General features: G+C 43.8%; 1 protein-coding gene across 4 annotated transcripts in view; it reads left to right on the top strand.

The window, feature by feature from the left end:
- The first annotated feature begins 312 nt into the window (after window positions 1–312).
- The window catches only part of CAMK1 (calcium/calmodulin dependent protein kinase I), a 45,304-nt gene continuing 27,255 nt past the window's right edge, over window positions 313–18,361 (top strand). Inside the window, exons 1-2 of one of the 4 annotated variants that reach the window (XM_087923481.1) lie at window positions 313–496; window positions 13,166–13,394. In XM_087923481.1, coding sequence (XP_087779607.1) covers window positions 13,309–13,394 — 86 coding nt within the window. In that variant the 5' untranslated portion in view covers window positions 313–496; window positions 13,166–13,308. Of the gene's footprint in view, window positions 497–8,687; window positions 8,951–10,982; window positions 11,303–12,233; window positions 12,367–13,165; window positions 13,395–18,361 lie in introns of those variants that run through there. The other 3 variants (XM_087923482.1, XM_087923484.1, XM_087923485.1) reach the window with 3 other exon arrangements.

The following is an 18,361-nucleotide window of genomic DNA, read 5'->3' as shown; positions in this document are numbered from 1 at the left end:
TGCAAGAAGAGGAGAGGAGGCTCAGCAGCAGGAGGCAAGCAGAGAAAGCGAGTCAGGGCCGCAAGGGTGAACGTTTACTGCGCCGTTTCCTAAATGCAAAGGTTACTCCCGGGCGGACACGCGCTCGCCTGAAGTTTATGAATGGGGCCCTCTTGCAATTCTGCCCCAGCGCTTTCTCTCCTCCAGCCCTTTCGTTAATTGGACTTTAAACCCCACGGCCGGGCAGTTCCCACCCTCCGGGGCCGCGGATTGGCTCCCTTTATAAGCGACCCGGCTCCTCCCACTCGTGCTGACACTTCGCGGGTGGCTGGTGAGCCAAGCGCAAAGGCGAGGAGAGAAGCGCGACCGAGGAGGCTCCCTTGGAAAGCTCCGGCCACGACAGGGCGGGGAGGGGCGGGGAGGGGGCCGCAAAGGACTCCTCTTCTTCTTCTTCTTCTTCCCGTCCGGACCCACGTTTCCCCGGGAAGCCGCCGGACGGACCCCCTTCTCCCACCCCGTAAGTGAGCCCGGCGGCGGCGAGGACCAGATGGGGCAGGGATGGAGGAGCGCTGTGTCTGCGTGGCATTGTGTCCGTCCGCAATCGGCTTGCCTATTGCGGAGAGTAGCAGCGGCGGCGGCGGCGGCGGCTAAGAAGAGTCCCAGGTGTTTTTGCCTTGGCTCGGTCCGCAGCTGCTTCTGGCGGCGGGCGGAGACAACCCTGCAGGGCTGGTGGTCCGCTTTTGGCTGTAGGATGCCCGCCCGCCCATCCGTCCCCAGGGCCATTGAGTAGGATTAGCGGTGGACTTGTTGTCCCTCTCCGCCCATCCTTTAAAGCCGAGTTGCTAAAGCTGGCGGGGTAGGATCTTCCGTTTTCAAGACCGCTCCTCTTTTACACCCTTACTTGAGAGAGTAGTTAGCCCGGCTGAAACGGCGGGACTTATGATGGTTGGAGGAGCCCAGGATTGGGGTGGTGGCTTGTGCAGTTGTCCCTCTTGGTTAGGGGCACTTCAGCTCTCTCTTTCTCTCTCTCTCTCTCTCTCTCTGTGGACGCCTTTCCTTCCCTCCCTCCCTCCCGGCATTGCTTGCCCGCCCTGTGAGTATCTCCTGTGCAGGGGAGGTGGTGGGCCTATGCTGGCACCTGCGTACCTGGAGCCTTGGGTTGCAGCAGGGAGTGTTGAAAAGGATGCTCCCAGGAGTCCCTGCCCACATGGCCAATGCAGAGATTATGGGGAGAGTATAGCGTACTCTGGGTGCATGAATGAAAACAGCAGCAGGTCGCCTGAAATGTTCAGCTGATTTTTGAGCGGATACAATGAAACCTGTACTGGATTCTACATCAGGCGAGGATCCCTGACCATCACCTGCTCACGCCTGGGCACATGTTATTTCTTTGAATGGATCGACTATCTGTGGGCTTTGTGCGGAGACCAAACTCTGGACAATATGACAGGCTTTTTTGTGGGGGGGAGCTTCTCTACACCTGGGAGGTGTGCAGGGAAGATCCGATTATTTTCCTTGAATTGATAGGTTGGTCAATATGTCATCTACTGATTTTTATTTATTTATTTAATTGGAAAGACTCACCTGAGTAGAAAACAATATGGGTTAGAACTTGGGCTTTGTTGCTTCTTTGTGTCTGTGTGCAGGCATGCAGGTTTTGTGTGTGTGTGTGTTTCAGTAAAGGTAAGCTGATGATTGTCACAGCTCCTGCCCGTCTTTGGGTGTGCGCATTATATAATTGTTTTGTAGGTTCTTTCAGTCATCACCGCTCTTTATGAGTGCGGTGTCTAGCTTGCTTTCTACCACAGCGGCCAATCTTTGTGCTATCTATCTATCCCATCTCAGCATCCTCTAATTCAGCTGCGGTTCCCCCTCCCAGCTGGTTGGATATGATGGATTTTGTAGTCCATCACACAGGTATGATGGAAAGGCAGTGAGCTGAGAAGTGGGCATATCCGAAACCTTGGCAAAGAATCGTCTGCCTTTGCAACTCTGTTCCCTCTCTTTATTCATATCGAATGTTAATTTCTTCATTCTTCTTTCGACATTGCTGTTTGACCACACAAAGGTGACAAGACTGGGGTTTGTCACACTGACCATTTCCTTGGCTCAGAGATCTCCTGGTCTCAATGCACTGATCATGCTCTAAGGAAGACAATGGGGAAAGGACTGCTAATGCGAATCACCAGATTAATAAGGTAGATTACAATCATGGACAGCTTCCTAGCTGTGCTTGCGTTGTCATCATAATCAGTATGACTTGCCTTATAGGTTTTTCCCCTACCTTTTTTGTTGTTGTTGTTGTTTTGTTTTCTGAGGGAAAATTGAGCCCTGCACTGTTCTGTTTAGCTTCTATTCATCTGGCCAGATCTTGCAGTTGTTTGGCTGCTGCTGTTGAAAATCAAAATTAGTCAGCTCCAGGGATGTCCACAGACTAAGGTAAAAAAAAAAAAAAATTATTATAAGATGGTGGCTCTAGTCTAGCCCAATACTCAAAGCCCCACCCCTTTTTATGTGGACTTTTGCATATGATACACAGAAAGGGGGTAGGGTGGGGTGTGCTGCAATCACACAACCAGGAGGTTATTTAGGCCTTTTTTTCACCACCTCCTGTGAACATTCCTAAGCAGCTTCTGGTCATTCTGTTCTACCATATGGCTTCCACCAGAGATAGACCAGGTACTCCCCTTCTCAGCTTTCTTGAGACCGACAGGCAGGTGCCGCCTCTCTCACATCTCCAATAGGCACTACGCAATGTGTAAGTTTGTTTGTTTATATATTTATTTCAGAGGTCTCCAAACATGGCAGCTTTAAGACTTGTGGACTTCAACTCCCAGAATTCCTGAGCTGACATGACTGGAGGAGAAATTCTGGGAGTTGAAGTCCACAAGTCTTAAAGCTGCCAAGTTTGGGGACCCCTGATTTATTTGATTGCCAACTCATCTCCCCCACCCCCGCCCCAGGCATTCAAGGTGGCTTAACATGAGGATCTCCGCAACCCTATATTCTCACAAACAGGATCCCTGGAAGGTAGGCTGCAGCTGCAAGTGGCACCCAAAAGTCCATAAGTTATCAATAACAGATAACACATAATCAGAATCGGAAGGGACCTTGTAAGTCATCCAATCCAACCCCCCACCCAAGCGGGAGACCCTGCACCATTTCTGACAGATGGCAGTCCAATCTCTTCTTGAAAGTCTCAAGTGATGGCGCTCCCACAACTTCCGAGGGCAACTTCTGTTCCATTGGTTGATTGTTCTCACTGTCAGAAAGTTCTCTCCTTGTTCAGATTCCATCCATTATTCCTTGTCTGGCCTATAAGTGCTTTAGAAAACAGCATGACCCCTTCCTCTCTTTGACAGCCCCTCAAGTATTGGAAGAATGCTATCCTGTCTCCCCTGGTCCTTCTCTTTACTAGACTAGCCAGGCCCAGTTCCTGCAACTGTTCTTCATATGTTTTAGTCTCCAGTCCCTTAATCATTCTGGTTGCTCTTCTCTGCACTTTTTCTGGAGTCTCAACATCTTTTTTATAATGTGGTGACCAAGACTGGATGCAGTACTCTAGGTGTAGTCTTCTTAAGGCTTGATAGAGTGGTATTAGTGCTTCCCTTGATTTCGATTGTGTCCCTCTGTTAATACAACTTAGAATTGCATTAGCTTTTTTGGCGGCGGCTGCACACTGCTGTCTCATATTTAGCTGGTTGTCCACTAAGACTCTAAGATCCCTCTCACAGTTACTGCTATTGAGCCTGGTTTCACCCAGTCTATATGTGTACTTTTGGTTTTTCTTGCCTAAGGGTAGGACTTTACTTTTCTTTACATTGAATTTCATTTTGTTAGATACGGCCCGATATTCTGGTTCTTGAGCCTATCTTCTTGTGTGTTAGCTATTCTTGCCAGTTTAGTATCGAGCCTCGGCGTAGGGAGGAAAATCCAACACAGGACAGATCAATTTACTTCCATGAATTAGGGCTGCCCAACTTGCAGGTGTGACTCTGGGGCAGCTAACATTGGAATTAAAAAACAACAACAACTGAGCCCAGAAAACAGCCCAACAAAAAAATAAAAAAAGGAAAGAAAGAAAACAACAGAGCAAATCTGAAGGCAATCTTTCCGTTAAACCCTTGTAGAATGGCCTTATATAACACACCCTGGCTCAACGCCTGGCTTAAGAGCCTGTTCTTCAAAACCCGGCTCGGGAAGGGCAGCAGAGTCAAGTCCTCAGGATATCAAGGGGGAGGGGAGAGTGAGTACAGATAGTCTTCGATTTATAAACAGTTTCTTTAGTGACCATTCAAAGTTACGACGACGTTGAAAAAAGTGAGCGTTTTTCACACTCATGACTGCTGCAACATCCCCATGGCCATGAGATCAAAATTGAAGAGCTTGGTAACTGACTCATGTTTATGAAGGTTGCAGTGCCACCTTTTGCAACCTTCTGATCCTAGAATGAGGTCAAACTCCTTTAACAACTGTCTCGCTGAACAACAGAAATCTTGGGCTCAATGGTGATCATAAGTCGAGGACTACCTGTATACTGTTCTACCGAGAATAGAGAAGCTGCACCTTCTAGATCAGTGGTCACCAACCAGTGGGCCGGGGACCACTGGTGAACTGTGAGAAAATTTTGGTGGTCCGCAGAGAAATGTCACCCCCAAAGCAATTAATCCAAGCTGCACGGAAACACAAGGCTGTGCCGCCCACATGGTCCACGGGAACACAAAGCTTGCGTCGCTTGCATTGCAAACAACACAAGGTAGTGAGGGGAGGAGGGAAAGGGCAGAGGGGGGAACTTGCCCCACACACCCCATGTGCCTTGTCTGGCCACTGGGCTGCTTCATTCCGCTTCTTTCTTCTTCTGCTTTTGGCTGCATGCAAGGAAAGCAGCAAAAGTCTTTCTTTCTCTCCCCCAAACTCTGCCAGAAATGATTCTTTGGGATCCTGCAAGGCATCCTGCTCCAAGAGGCTGCGCCCGTGCGACAAGTCTCACAAAGACTCATTTCTGGTGGAGTTTGAGGGAGAGAAAGAAAGACTTCTGCTGCTTCTGCTGCTTTCCTTGCATTAAGCCAAAAGTCTTTCTCTCTCTCTCTCTCTCTCTCTCTCTCTCTCTCTCCTCCCTCCTCCCTCCTCTCCCTCTCCCTCTCCCTCCCTCTCTCTTCTCTCTCTCCCTTCCTCCCCCAAGAACAGAGCTGGAGACAGTATCCTGCAATCACAAATAAAGAATGATTGATTGGCAGGAAAACGGGGTGGGGGATTTTCCTGCAGACTTTGGGGGGCATTTTCCCAGGGTCTCTGGTCCACGAGATTTAAAATGATGAGTTTGATGGTCCCTGAGATCCGAAAGGTTGGCGACCCCTGTTTTAGATCTCCTTAGATGCCATTCTTTCATAGAGGGGATCCAGAGCATATCAACCCTTTTCGGATCTGGTGGGATGGTCAGCGATGAATAGATAGGCAGTTCCTCCAACGACTTGGCCATGCGCCATGAAGAGCTTTCCAGATGGTAATCCACATCCTGGGAGCCCCAAAAGTTTGTTCTCTGGTGGTATTGCATGGAACATACCGTGATGTACCCATAGCTACCTATGCCGCTGCGTTCCTGACAAGCTTTTGAGTGGTCTTCAAAGGAAGCTGGGTGTAGTGGAGTATGTTGCAACAACCAAAGCAGGAAGTTGTTTCTGTAGAGGGCAAGGGCTTCTATAATTCGCTCTGAGCTTGGTCTGTAGTAGCTGACTCAGTGTGGCATGGGCTGCCTGCCTGCTAATGAATGTTGATAGTGTTTGCCATTGCCTCCTTCTGCTATTGCCACGCCTACTTATACCCTCTTATCTTACAGTCTTCTTTCTTTTCGAGAGTCATATCAGGAGTCAGGCGGCCATTTCTGGGCTCAGAAAATACCAGGAGATCTGATAAGATGGCTGTAATAAAGGGATAGCTAGATTTTAGATTGTGGTGGTTTCAATAACAGTCCTAAGAACCATCGACGGCCGCCCAGTGCACACAATGTCACTCTTGGCATTAAACAATTTGTTCTGAGTGTCAAGAATAAATGGGCACCTGTGCCACTATCTTCCATGGGAAATACCTTTAAAAGGTCTTCATTTTGGCACTTTGAGGAGGGTGGGATCATTTTGCGGCCCCTTTGTTAAGCAGTCCGAGTCTATGGTTTACTTGCAGAAAATCTGAGACGGTCATAATCTATTTATTTTATTGATTTTTATTTATTTATTTATTTTTGTCGATTGCTTGCAAGATAATAGGTAAAGTAAAAACATAGTTATGAACACATGGATACATATAAGAAAAATAAAAAATAAAAGAAACAATAGGAGAGGGACGGTAGGTACGTTGGGGGGCTTATGCATGCCCCCTACAGACTTCTTAGGAAAGAGGTGAGGTCAATAGTAGACAGTCTAAGGTTAAAGCTTTGGGGGTTTGGGGAAGAAACCACAGAGTCAGGTAGAGTATTCAGACATTGACCACTCTGTTGCTGAAGTTGTATTTCATGCAATCAAGTTTGGTGTGGTTAACCTTGAGTTTGTATCTATTGTGTGCTCTTGTATTGTTATGGTTGAAGCTGAAGTATTCATTGACAAGTAGGACATTGCAATGTATGTTTTTATGTACTATACTTAGATCAGACTGAAGGTGGCATAGTTCTAAGTTTTCTAGGTCTAGAATTTCAAGTCTGGTGGCATAAGGTATTCTGCAATGAGTAGAGGAGCGGAGAACTCTTCTTGTGAAATATTTCTGGACTTTCTCAATTGTGTTAATATCAGATACATGATATGGGTTCCAGACTGATGAGCTGTATTCAAGTATAGGTCTAGCAAATGTTTTGTATGCCCTAGTTAGTAGTGTGATATTACCAGAGAAGCAGCTACGTAGGATTAGATTAACAACTCTTAATGCCTTTTTGGCTATGTAGTTACAGTGAGCTCTAGCACTTAGATCATTTGAGATGAGAACTCCAAGGTCCCTGACAGAGTTTGGATCATCAACAAGGTCTTGACTATTTAGCTTGTATTTTATTTTCTGATTTTTTTGCCAATATGCAGGACAGAGCATTTAATTGTTGAGATTTGAAGTTGCCATTTGTTTGACCATTCTGATACATAGTTGAGGTCTTTTTGAAGGGTAGCAGTATTGTCTGTGGTGTTGAATAGCTTTACATCATCAGCGAAGAGAACGCAGTTGCTCTTGATATGATCACAGAGGTCATTAATATAGAGTATGAAAAGAGTTGGTCCTAGAACACTGCCTTGGGGGACACCACTATTTACAGGTATAGAATTTGATAGGACACTCCCAATTTTGACCATTTGTTGTCTATTTGACAGGAATGTTTCTATCCAGTTATGCAGGTGTCCAGAGATGCCATAAGAATTTAGTTTTAGTAGTTTATCGTGTACCACTGACTCAAAGGCTTTACAGAAGTCTAGGTAGATTGCGTCTATTGCTTTGCCCTGATCGAGTTGTGTGGTCCATATGTTTTTGCAGTGTAAGAGTTGCAGATTACAGGATAGTTTTTTCCTAAAACCAAATTGTTTATTAGAGAGTGGGTTGTTTATTTCTAAGTGGAGGATGATGGATTGGTTAATAATTGAATCCACGACTTTACAGGTGACACAGCATAAAGAGATTGGTCTGTAATTTTCAACTAGGCTGGGGTCTCCCTTTTTGAAGATGGGGATGACCGTGGCTTGTGACCATAGGTTAGGCAAGGAGCTGGTCCTGAAAGATTTTTCAAAGATTATGCTTAGAGGTTTGGCTATGGCAGTGGATAGCTTTTTTAAGAAGTAGGCACATATTCCAACCGGTCCAATAGATAGGGATGGTTTTAGATTGCGCAGTGCTTTTTCGACATTATCTTCTGTAAAATCGATATGTATTAGATCATTGTAGTCCGTGGTTTGATTAGGAAATACTGAGCATGATCCATTGCTGTCTACAAATACTGAGCCAAAGAATGTGTTAAAGATGTTGGCTTTAATGGTGTCATCATTGCAGTCTTTTCCATTAGGTCCTTTCAGGGGTGGGATGGACCTTGAGTCTTTTAGTTTGTTGTTTACAAAATTGTAGAAAGCGCGGGTGGAATTGGTGTGTGGAAGGTTTTCCTCTTGTTTAATGTGATAATTGGTGAGAATAACAGACTAACTGAGTTGGAGGGGACCTTGAAGGTCTCCTAGTCCAACCCCCCGCTCTAGCAGGGTAGCCTTGTACCATTTCAGGCAAAAGGTTGTCCAAGATCCACTCTTTATTTAACTGCTGTGACAAAGCAGAAGCCGAAACTGTAGTTCCATGTTAACAGTGCAATTCAATCTTTGGCATCTTTGGTTATCTTTTCAAAGGAAACTATGGTGGTATGACTTTGCCTGAGGACTAGATTAAATGTTCCCTGATCGGGCAAACAGTAAATATAGGCAATTGGCGGATCGCTATCTATGTAACAACATACAGAGTTTAGGTTAGGCTCCTGGCCGCTGGTAATCTCACAAGTTCTCTTTTCAGGCAAAGATTCCTTCCTTCCTTCCTGGCATATCTACAGTACACATTGCTGTTTCTGCATCATGCATCCAATGGCTTGTTTAACCCCTTTTGTCCCTTGTCACACTTATCATACCAAGCAACTGTTCCCTGCTATATGGCAATAGCAATAGAACTTAGACTTATATATCACTTCATTGTACTTTATGGATCTCTCTAAGCGGTTTACATATTGCCTCCAACAATCTGGGTCCTCCTGTGACCGACCTCGGAAGGATAGAAGGATGAGACAACTTTGAGCCGGTCAGGATCGAATTCCCTGACAGAGAGCAATGAGCTAGCCAGGGATGGGCTGCTGGGGGTTCGCAGGGGTTCAGGAGATCCTCTAGCTAAGATTCTGCACAGTTCGAAGAACCCCCAAATCCTGGCTCGCCCCGCCCACCCCTCTTCTCAGGAGTCCCCACACGGCCCATTTTGGATGCAGGTAAGTGCAGGGTGCACACGGAGACTTGGGGAGGGTGAAAAACGGGCGTCCTGGAAGTTTGGGAAGGCTGGAAACCTGCCCGTTTCTGGCTTCCGGAAAGCCTCCGGAGCCCGGGGAGGCTGTTTTCGCCCTCCTGGAGGCTCAAGGAAAGCCTCCGGAGCCCAGGGAGGGCAAAAACGCTCCCCCACCATGGTGCAGGAGGCCGACTAGGCCACGCCCACCATGGCCACACCCAGCAGAGAATCCGTTGATAAATATTTTTGAAGCCCACCCCTGGAGCTGGCCTGCAATACTGCACTCTAATCACTGCGCTCACCACGGCTATTTGAAAGGAAAGATATGCACACGCCAGGCATAGGTAACTGCAGAAGATAAGAAGGTGCAACGATCCAGATATTGTTGGAGTGTATTCTCCACCATCAATCTCCCCACTAGCCTTGGCACTCTCCATCTCAATCTCACCACTAGCACTAGACAGCTGTGGGTGACGTGAAATCAGCAGTCCCGGTAATCCTCCACTTACAACCATTTGTTTAGGACTGTAAGAAGTTACAACAGCACTGAAAAATGTGACTTATGAGCATTTGTCACACTTGCAACCGCCGCAGCATCCCCAGGGTCATGAGGTTACAATTCAGGGTGCTTGGCAACCGGCTCATAGTTATGGCGGTCGCAGTGTCCCAGGGTCATGTGATCTGCCTTTGTGACTTTCTGACAAGCAAAGTCAATGGGGAAGCCAGATTCACTTAGCTGCCATGTTACTAATAACCATTTGTCTGAAATGGTATAGCACGGGGTTGGACTAGAAGACCTCTAAGGTCCTTTCCAACTCTTGTTATTCTATTCTATTCTATTCTGATCTGTTCTTGTTCTATTCTATTCTATTCTATTCTATTCTATTCTATTCTATTCTATTCCTATTCTATTCTATTCTATTCATTTCCATTCTATTCTATTCTATTCTATTCTATTCTATTCTATTCTATTCTATTCTATTCTATTCTATTCTATTCCTATTCCTATTCCATTCTATTCTATTCTATTCTATTCTATTCTATTCTATTCTATTCTATTCTATTCTATTCTATTCTATTCCTGTTCCATTCCATTCCATTCCATTCCATTCCATTCCATTCCATCCCATCCCATCCCATCCCATCTATCCACTCCACTCCACTCCACTCCACTCCACTCCATTCACTTAACAGCTGCAGTGATTCACTTCACTGTGGCAAGCTAGGTCGTGAAATGCGGCAAACCCCGCTTAAGAACAGTCTCACTTAGCAACAGAAATGTTGGGCTTACAATTGTGGTTGTAAGACAAAGTCTGTCTGTATCTGGAGAGTGGAGCCGGCTCATTCATTGCAGCCTAACCTGAACATAAGGGGAGAAAAACCAGTAGAACAACTCTTGCTACATTACTGCAATTAAAGGCCCCTGTGCCATATGGGTAGATGCGAAATGAGCAATATCTGGAGAGGCAGATGTGGCTGCTATCCTGAACATAAAGGAAGAAATCCAGTAGAACTACCCTTGCTGCATTGCTAAGGATGATCAAAGGCCTATTTGCCATTTGGGAAGATGGGAACATGACGGACCAGCAACCCATGACCATGTTTATAGTATCCTGCTAATTTTTCTGTTGGAAAAATTATTGATAGGTACCAAAATCGATAGGTACCAAAATGATAGGTACCTCATTGATAGGTACCAAAGACTGGATGGAAGAAATAAAGATATTTGGGACTAGGCCAGATATGGATGAACTACAGCCACCCCTCAAAGCTCCACTCATCTAGAATCAATGATGAGTGATGATGTAAAAGTTGTAATTCAGAAATATTGTTAAGAATGTAACAGTGGTGAATATCTGTAGCTCGGGTGTAAGGTGAAGGTGAAGCTTTAGGACACGGGTGTCAAACTCGATTCCGTCACAGGCCGGAGCGTGACATATCATGACTTTTTTTGCCTTTGAGGAGCCCAGGTGGGCGTGGCCTGCCAGTGATATATCCGGCCTGCGGGCTGCCAGTTTGACACTGGTTTAGGAGATGTCAGTGTCAGTTCTTCTGTTTATAAGGACTTTGTGATGGGTTAGGACTTGTGATGAGTCAGGTGTGGGTGTGTCAAGTGAGGGCCTCTTGTGATGGGTTAGGGTTGGGACAGAGGTGGTATTCAGCACCAGTTCTGACCAGTTCTGGAGAACCAGTAGTGGAAATTTTGAGTAGTTCGGAGAACCGGCAAATACCGTCTCTGACTGGCCCCGCCCCCATCTATTCTCTGCCTCCTGAGTCTCAGCTGATCGGATGGGCATTCTTTGGTTGCCCTGCACAGGAGAACGGAGCTGGGAAGCAGGTTAGTGGGATGGGGAGGGAATGGGGATTTTACAGTAACCTTTTCCCAGGAGTGGGGAGGGAATGGGGATTTTGCAGTATCCTTCCCCTGCCACTCCCACAAAACCACACCACACCCACACCCACCATACCACAGAACCAGTCGTAAAAATTTTTGAATCCCACCACTGGATTGGGAGACCCTCACGTGACACACCCACACACACACCTGACCCATCACAAAGGCCTCATAAACAGAAGAACACTGACACTGACTGTGGAGGCTGATGTGTGTGTTGGAGTGGTTTTGAGGGAGACTGTCTCTCGAAAGAAATGGAAAGTTAGAGATAATTGATGACTTAAGATTTTACTAGCGGGTTAACAACTCCAGTTCCTTTTGTTCACACAATAGATGATCATTTCAGTGCAGCATTAGTACCCTCTAACAAGCGTATGTTCATATGAACTTTCCATTCATAAAAAGCATCATTTGGTGCAGCCATCTTGGGAAAATGACCCTTTTAAAAATACATAAATACATGTCCCTCTCGTTTCCTTTTCCTCAAGATTTTCCTGCGCATTGAAAGCTAGCATCAATTGGAAGAGGAGGACTGAAGAAGATTCTGTCTCCCCAAAATATTGGTTTTCCACAGAGAAAGTTTTTTTTTTTTTAATTTGATATGGTGGAACATTCTCAGACCTTAAAATCACATCTGTTGATCTGTACCGAGCTTGGGAAGGAATCTCCTTTCAGAAGTCTGAACATCCTGATTCCTTCAGTCTCAATGAATGTTATTCGAGTACCTGCTTGCTGAGGTGTGTCTGTCTTTTGGCAAAAAGCAACCTAGCTTGCACTGTGGGAATTTGAGCCAAGAGGAACTTTAATTGCACTCACGTGTAAGACCTTGGTTGGGTGAGAAGGGCAAGAAGATTGTGTCATTGTTTTTTCAGATGCTGGTGAGCAGCATGTGCATCGTAATGGGTTTAAAATATTTAAATGATACCCTTGGTTTTTTTCCAGCCACAGGCAGAGGTTCAGACAATGCAAAAGCATAACCCTTGTGACCAAACAAACCCAGTCTTAAGGTAGCCTTTGCTAAAAGCTGGCTAATAGTTGTGGAAATGCTAGCTGTGCCTCCTATGGAGGCATGGCACCTCCTCTGTGAACCGAGTGTGTGTGTGAGAGAGAAAATATGAGCAGATCTGACCCCAAGAGACCATGTGTAAGGCACAGGAAGGTGCTGTATTTTCAGTGTTTGCAGGCACTACAGCGGTTTCCAAGGAGACAGCTGTAATGTTACCAAACAGGATAAAGTCAGAAAAATATGCTGAAGGGTGCAGAGATAAAGAGGAATTGGGGAAAGGAAGGTTAAGATGAAAGCCCCAAAACTACAGTTCCTCCTGACCCCTTTGGGAAAGGTCATGAAGACTTCGCTGAGGAAGTGTAAGGGTCTTTGAGGCTACAACCTCTCAGAAGGGCAGAGGTTTAGCTGAGGGACTTTCAACGATTTGGCAAACTATAAACCGAGGCTGTGTGTGCTATGCTGATTTTAAGCTAACCCTTTAAGCTAACCCTCCTCAGCCGAGGCAATTACCACATAGGCTGATGTAGCTTAAAACCTGTTCACAGAAGGGAAGAGGAAATTCTTGCTTCACGTTCTAGGAAGAGAGCCATGTTAGTTTATGGTAGCAAAAAAAACAAAACAAAACCAGATTGTCTGGGAACACCTTTTTCCAAATTCTGTTAAAAGGCAGAAGCTTTCAGGACCTGTAGCAAACTTCATCAGATGCAATGCTCCATATGCATGGGGAGAACTGGGCTGAATATGCAGTTTATTCATCAGCCTCACGTTGCCACCCATCCTTTTCTTCTGCTTAATTTCAGGGTGAAGCCTTCCGATGCCTTTGTTCTAATGCCATCTGTCTGTGCTCGGCTAGCTATACCTTGAATTGACTACATTCTGCCCGTTTCCTCCGCTTCAAGCCAGCTGGGAATTGAACAACCCAGCTCTGAGCCCAGGAAGAACCATGCCTCTGGAAGACGATGAGCTCAGCTGGAAAAAACAAGCGGAAGACATCCGGGAAATCTATGAATTTCGGGAGGTGCTGGGCACGTGAGTTTTTTTAGCTCTAGGGCAGTCTGGGTAGAGGCTGTTGCACCAAGAAAGCAGAGAGTTTTGTGGGTTCCACTCAAGAGTGCCAAAATTTGAACTTCAGCTGTTTCATCTAAAAAAAATCTCCTCCTGAGCCTTCTTCATTTCAGCAACCTTAGACTAATTTAGAGAAGACCATGATGGGGAATAGAATTCTTTTTATATTAGGAGGGTAATCTTTGTAAATCTTTTCCTAATTACCTAGTCATCTGCCACGAGATCCAAATCCCAACAGTGTTCTGCCTGCAAGTTTGTTTATTCAACACAGTGTAATCTAAAATAGCAATCCTTGTTGCCTGTTCTCATAGATTGATAGGGTCATTTACAGGTTATTATATTCTACGCAACTCTGAACTACTACACCCAGCAGAAGTAAATATTCTTAATCTTGTTTACTGGGGCTATCTTGAAAGTTTTCTGCAAATAAGCCTGTTGTTGATTGCTGTCTTGAATTTAGCCAGCTAGAATAATGGCTTAGATCCATTATTTGAAAACCATATTTTTTTTTCTAATCCAACTAGAAGTAGGTTAGTTAATTCAAATCTACTGAATACATAGAATCTATAGAAGTGAGAAGACTCAACTTTTTAAAAAGTCGTGGGTATGGCAGAACCTTTGGAGCAAATTGCTGAAAGTTGGGCTACCTTAGTTGTGATAGCTGTTGCGGAGGATGTATGGAAGGAGTCATTTTAAAACTTTCCTTAGCGAAGCCTAGATAAAGATACAGTTGAGGTGCTGGGTTTGAAGTAAATTGGCAAATGTAACTCAAACAATAGTGCCTTCCTGCCATTATCTCCATTAATCTGACTAACACTCCACTTTGGAGTTTAGAATAGAATAGATTAGAATTCTTTATTGGCCAAGTGTGATTAGACACACAAGGAATTTGCGAATACTCTCGGTGTCCATAAAATAAAAGATACATTCATCAAGAGTCAAGAATCATAAGGTACAACACTTAATGATAGTCATAGGGTACAATAAGCAATCAAATCATACTAGGAAACAGTCCATATAAATCGTAAGGATACAAGCGACAAAGTTACAGTCATACAGTCACAAGTGGGAGGGGATGGGTGATAAGGAGTGATGAGAAGATTAATAGTAATAGTAGTGCAGACTTTGTAAATAGTTGGACAGTGTTGAGGGAATTATTTGTTTAGCAGAGTGATGGTATTTGGAAAAACCTGTCCTTGTGTCTAGTTGTTCCGGTGTCTATAGCATCATTTTGAGGGAAGGAGTTGAAACAGTTTATGTCCAGGATGTGAGGGGTCTGTAAATATTTTCACAGGCCTCTTTTTGACTCGTGCAGTATACAGGTCCTCAATTGAAGGCAGGTGGGTAGTAATTGTTTTTTCTGCAGTCCTAATTATCCTCTGAAGTCTGTGTTTGTCCTGTTGGGTTGCAGAACCAAACCAGACAATAGAGGTGCAGATGATAGACTCAATAATTCCTCTGTAGAACTGGATCAGCAGCTCCTTGGGCAGTTTGAGCTTTCTCAGTTGACACAGAAAGAACATTCTTTGTTGTGTTTTTTTGATGATGTTTTTGATGTTAGGTGTCCATTTTAGGTCTTATAATATGATAAAAGCTAGAAATTTGAAGGTCTGTACTGTTGATACTGTATTGTCTAGTATCGTAAGAGGTGGTAGTATGGGAGGGGTTCTTCTAAAGTGTACCACCATTTCTACAGTTTTTGAGTGTGTTCAGTTCCATATTCTTGCGGGAGGCTAAACAAAATTATTGTCCAAACATAAGGCTAAAGCATCACTTGGCTGTCTTTACCCTACTGCAGACATCTCCAACTAACGTACTCCAGATATGTTAATGACTTCTAATATACAGGCAGTCCTCTACTTATGACCACAAGTGTGCCCAACATTTCTGTTGCTAAGTGAGACATTTGTTAAGGGAATTTTGCCCCGTTTTATGATGTTTATTGCTGCAGTTGAGTGAATCACTGCAGTTGATGAGTTCTTACCATGGTTGTTAAGTGAATTGGGCTTCCCCGTTGACTCAGAAGGTTGCAAAAGGGAATCAATCACATGGCCCCAGGACACTGCAACCATCATAAATATGAACCGATTGCCAAGCATCCAAATTTTGATCATGTGACCATGGGGAATACTTCAATGGCCGTGAAGTATGAAAAATGGTCATAACTCACTTTTTTCAGTGACGTTGTAACTTCAAACGGTCAGTGAATGAACTGTTGTAAGTTGGGGACTATCTGTATTCTCTCCAATATGCATGACTGCAAATAGCTTTGGAAGAGCAGAAACTACCTCCCATAGGCTGCAGGAAAAGTACTATCCCTAAACCTGCAGCCTTCAGAAGTTACTTTAGATTATTTTTGTGTTAGAAGGTAAAAGTCACAGATGTCTGTAGATGCTGCGGGTTTTCACATGTTTCCAGTTGGGGATTGTCTAGGCCACCAGTTCCCAAACTGTGTTCCACGAAACCCTTGGATTCCTCAAAAGCATACTAGGGGCTCTACGAAAAACCCCAAAAATCAAATTTAAAACAGATTTAAAATAAAATCATGCCAGACCAACTATCTTGCACCAAAATAAAAGTTTGTGGTTATATTTAAAATGTTTTCTCTTTATTTTCAAACCTACTACGCAGTGCAAAACGCTCAGATTAAAGTTATGGGTTCTTAATAATAACGCTTAATAAAAATCAGGGATAGAGTTAGGGTTCCATAGGGGAAAAAAGGGTCCCCTAACCAAATAAGTTTGGGAACTGCTGATCTACTCCTTCATGGAATGGATCAGCTTGGAGAAGGTTGGCAAATTAGCCATGAAGGAAAATGGCCGCTGTACGAGAATACAAAGCTCCTTATTTCCTTTCTTAAATTGCCCCACACACTACATCATAAATTAGTGTCAGGACTGGTTCAACAGCAGCTGTATATGAGTTCAGTCAACTCATGGCCTCAAATATTAGCATAGGATTTATTAATATTGACAGGAGGTGTGGGCTGCAACTTAAGTATGTGCTCAGTATTGTCATGTGCTGTTGTTTTGAGGAAGAGGATTCACTCCAGGTGACTAGTTATTTTAAGCTGTGGCACTCAGTGTGAAAAGCTTCATTCTGGAGATGGCAAGGCTGTAAATTCAGATAAGCCGGCTGCCATTTTGAAATGGTCCTTTCTTCAAAGGAACTGAAAGGTGATCCTTTATGGGTAAAATTAGAGAACAAACAAATATGGCTCCACCATTAAAAACCAAAGCCTATCTTTTCTTTTACTGTTTCTGTTCCAGCATTGCTGTGCAGTAGGGAGCTGCAAATGTGAGGTCCCTATTCACAAATGCTGTTCAGAATAATGGTGTGGTCAACGTAAGCGTTATTTTCCAGAAGGATCAGTAACAAAACTGACCATTTTTATCTGAAATTGAGTTGTCATAGACCAGAGGTGGGAAATGATGGCTCCTTTATGACTTGTGGACTCCTTTATGACTTGGGAATTGAAGTTCACAAGTCATAAAAGGACCATCATTCCCCATCCCTGTCATAGGCTGTTCTTAAATATAACCATTTGAACCTCTATCTTCTGATCCTTCATCCAATGGCCCACAAAAACTCATGCCATAATTATGAATATTTTAATACTTTGAGATTTTGGGGTGTCTTTGTTAAGTATTCAGGAAGTGTGGCGCAGTGGTTAGAATGCAGTACTGCAAGCTACTTCTGCTGACTGCTTGCTGCCAGCATTTTGGCAGTTCGATTCCCACTGACTCAAAGTTGACTCAGCCTTCCATCCTTCCAAGGTCAGTAAAATAAGGACCCAGATTGTTGGGGGCAATAGGCTGACTCTATAAACTGCTTAGAGAGGGCTGTAAAGTTCTGTGAAGCGGTATATAAGTCTATTGCTATAACTATATCACCGATGCAGGACACGGCTCCCGTTTATTCAGGCCCAACATTTCCTGAGTTTCCATGTGGGTCTCATATGGTACTTTAAAGAGTATTAACGCATGTTTAGGGTAATGCGTATAAATAACGACTACATGTAGGAAAATGAAATGGGAGCCGTTTTGTTTATTACTCAGTCAGTCTGGAATGAATGGATCTTATGTGAACTGAGTCAAGCATTCCTCCCCACATTTCCTAATGGTTGGAAGAGAAAAGTAGGGCGCAGCCCATCCATTAGCTTTTGCCAGCCTTTGTTTTTAGCAATGCGGTTTGTTTTATGTATAAAAAGCATCAGAGGAGCCCCTGTGGATTGGATCAAAAGCTTATCTAATCCATCATCCTGTTTTCTACAGTGGCCAGCCAAGTCCCTCTGGGAAGCCTACCAGCTGTTGGAGAGGTCATGTCATGTTCTTCCCTAGCAAGTGGTATTTAGCGGCCTGCTGGAGATACTGTACCAGATCCCCACCATAACTATTTCTTGGTCATTTCCTTATCCACCACAAATTTCCCCAGGCCATAAATAGCAGCTGGCAAGTTGAATTTATCTGGTGGGGCTAAATGGATTGCTTACATATCGTGTAAAATTAGCCCTTTGTGGTTCTTCAATTAGTTATTTTTTCCCCCCCCCTTTTTTCCCCAGGCCCCTCACCCACTGGTTTATTTTATAATACAGTGTAAATATTGGTGGATGTGGAGATAGGGTGAAAAAAAAAAAAAAAAAAAAAAAAAAAAAAAAAAAAAAAAAAAAAAAAAAAAAAAAAAAAAAAAAAACAAAAAAAAAAAAAAAAAAAAAAAAAAAAAAAAAAAAAAAAAAAAAAAAAAAAAAAAAAAAAAAAAAAAAAAAAAAAAAAAAAAAAAAAAAAAAAAAAAAAAAAAAAAAAAAAAAAAAAAAAAAAAAAAAAAAAAAACAAGCCTTCTCTTCTGTGGTTCTTCAATTAGCTAATTTTTTATGACAGCATCAACTTTTTACTTTTGCATTCTTGATGGTAGTGTACCAGCCATTTCTGTAA

Source organism: Pseudonaja textilis, chromosome 2 (genome assembly GCF_049901715.1).
Source record: "Pseudonaja textilis isolate UNSWEBS1 chromosome 2, rPseTex1.2, whole genome shotgun sequence".
Lineage (NCBI taxonomy): Eukaryota > Metazoa > Chordata > Lepidosauria > Squamata > Elapidae > Pseudonaja > Pseudonaja textilis.
This window is presented reverse-complemented; position numbering and strand designations above follow the sequence as displayed.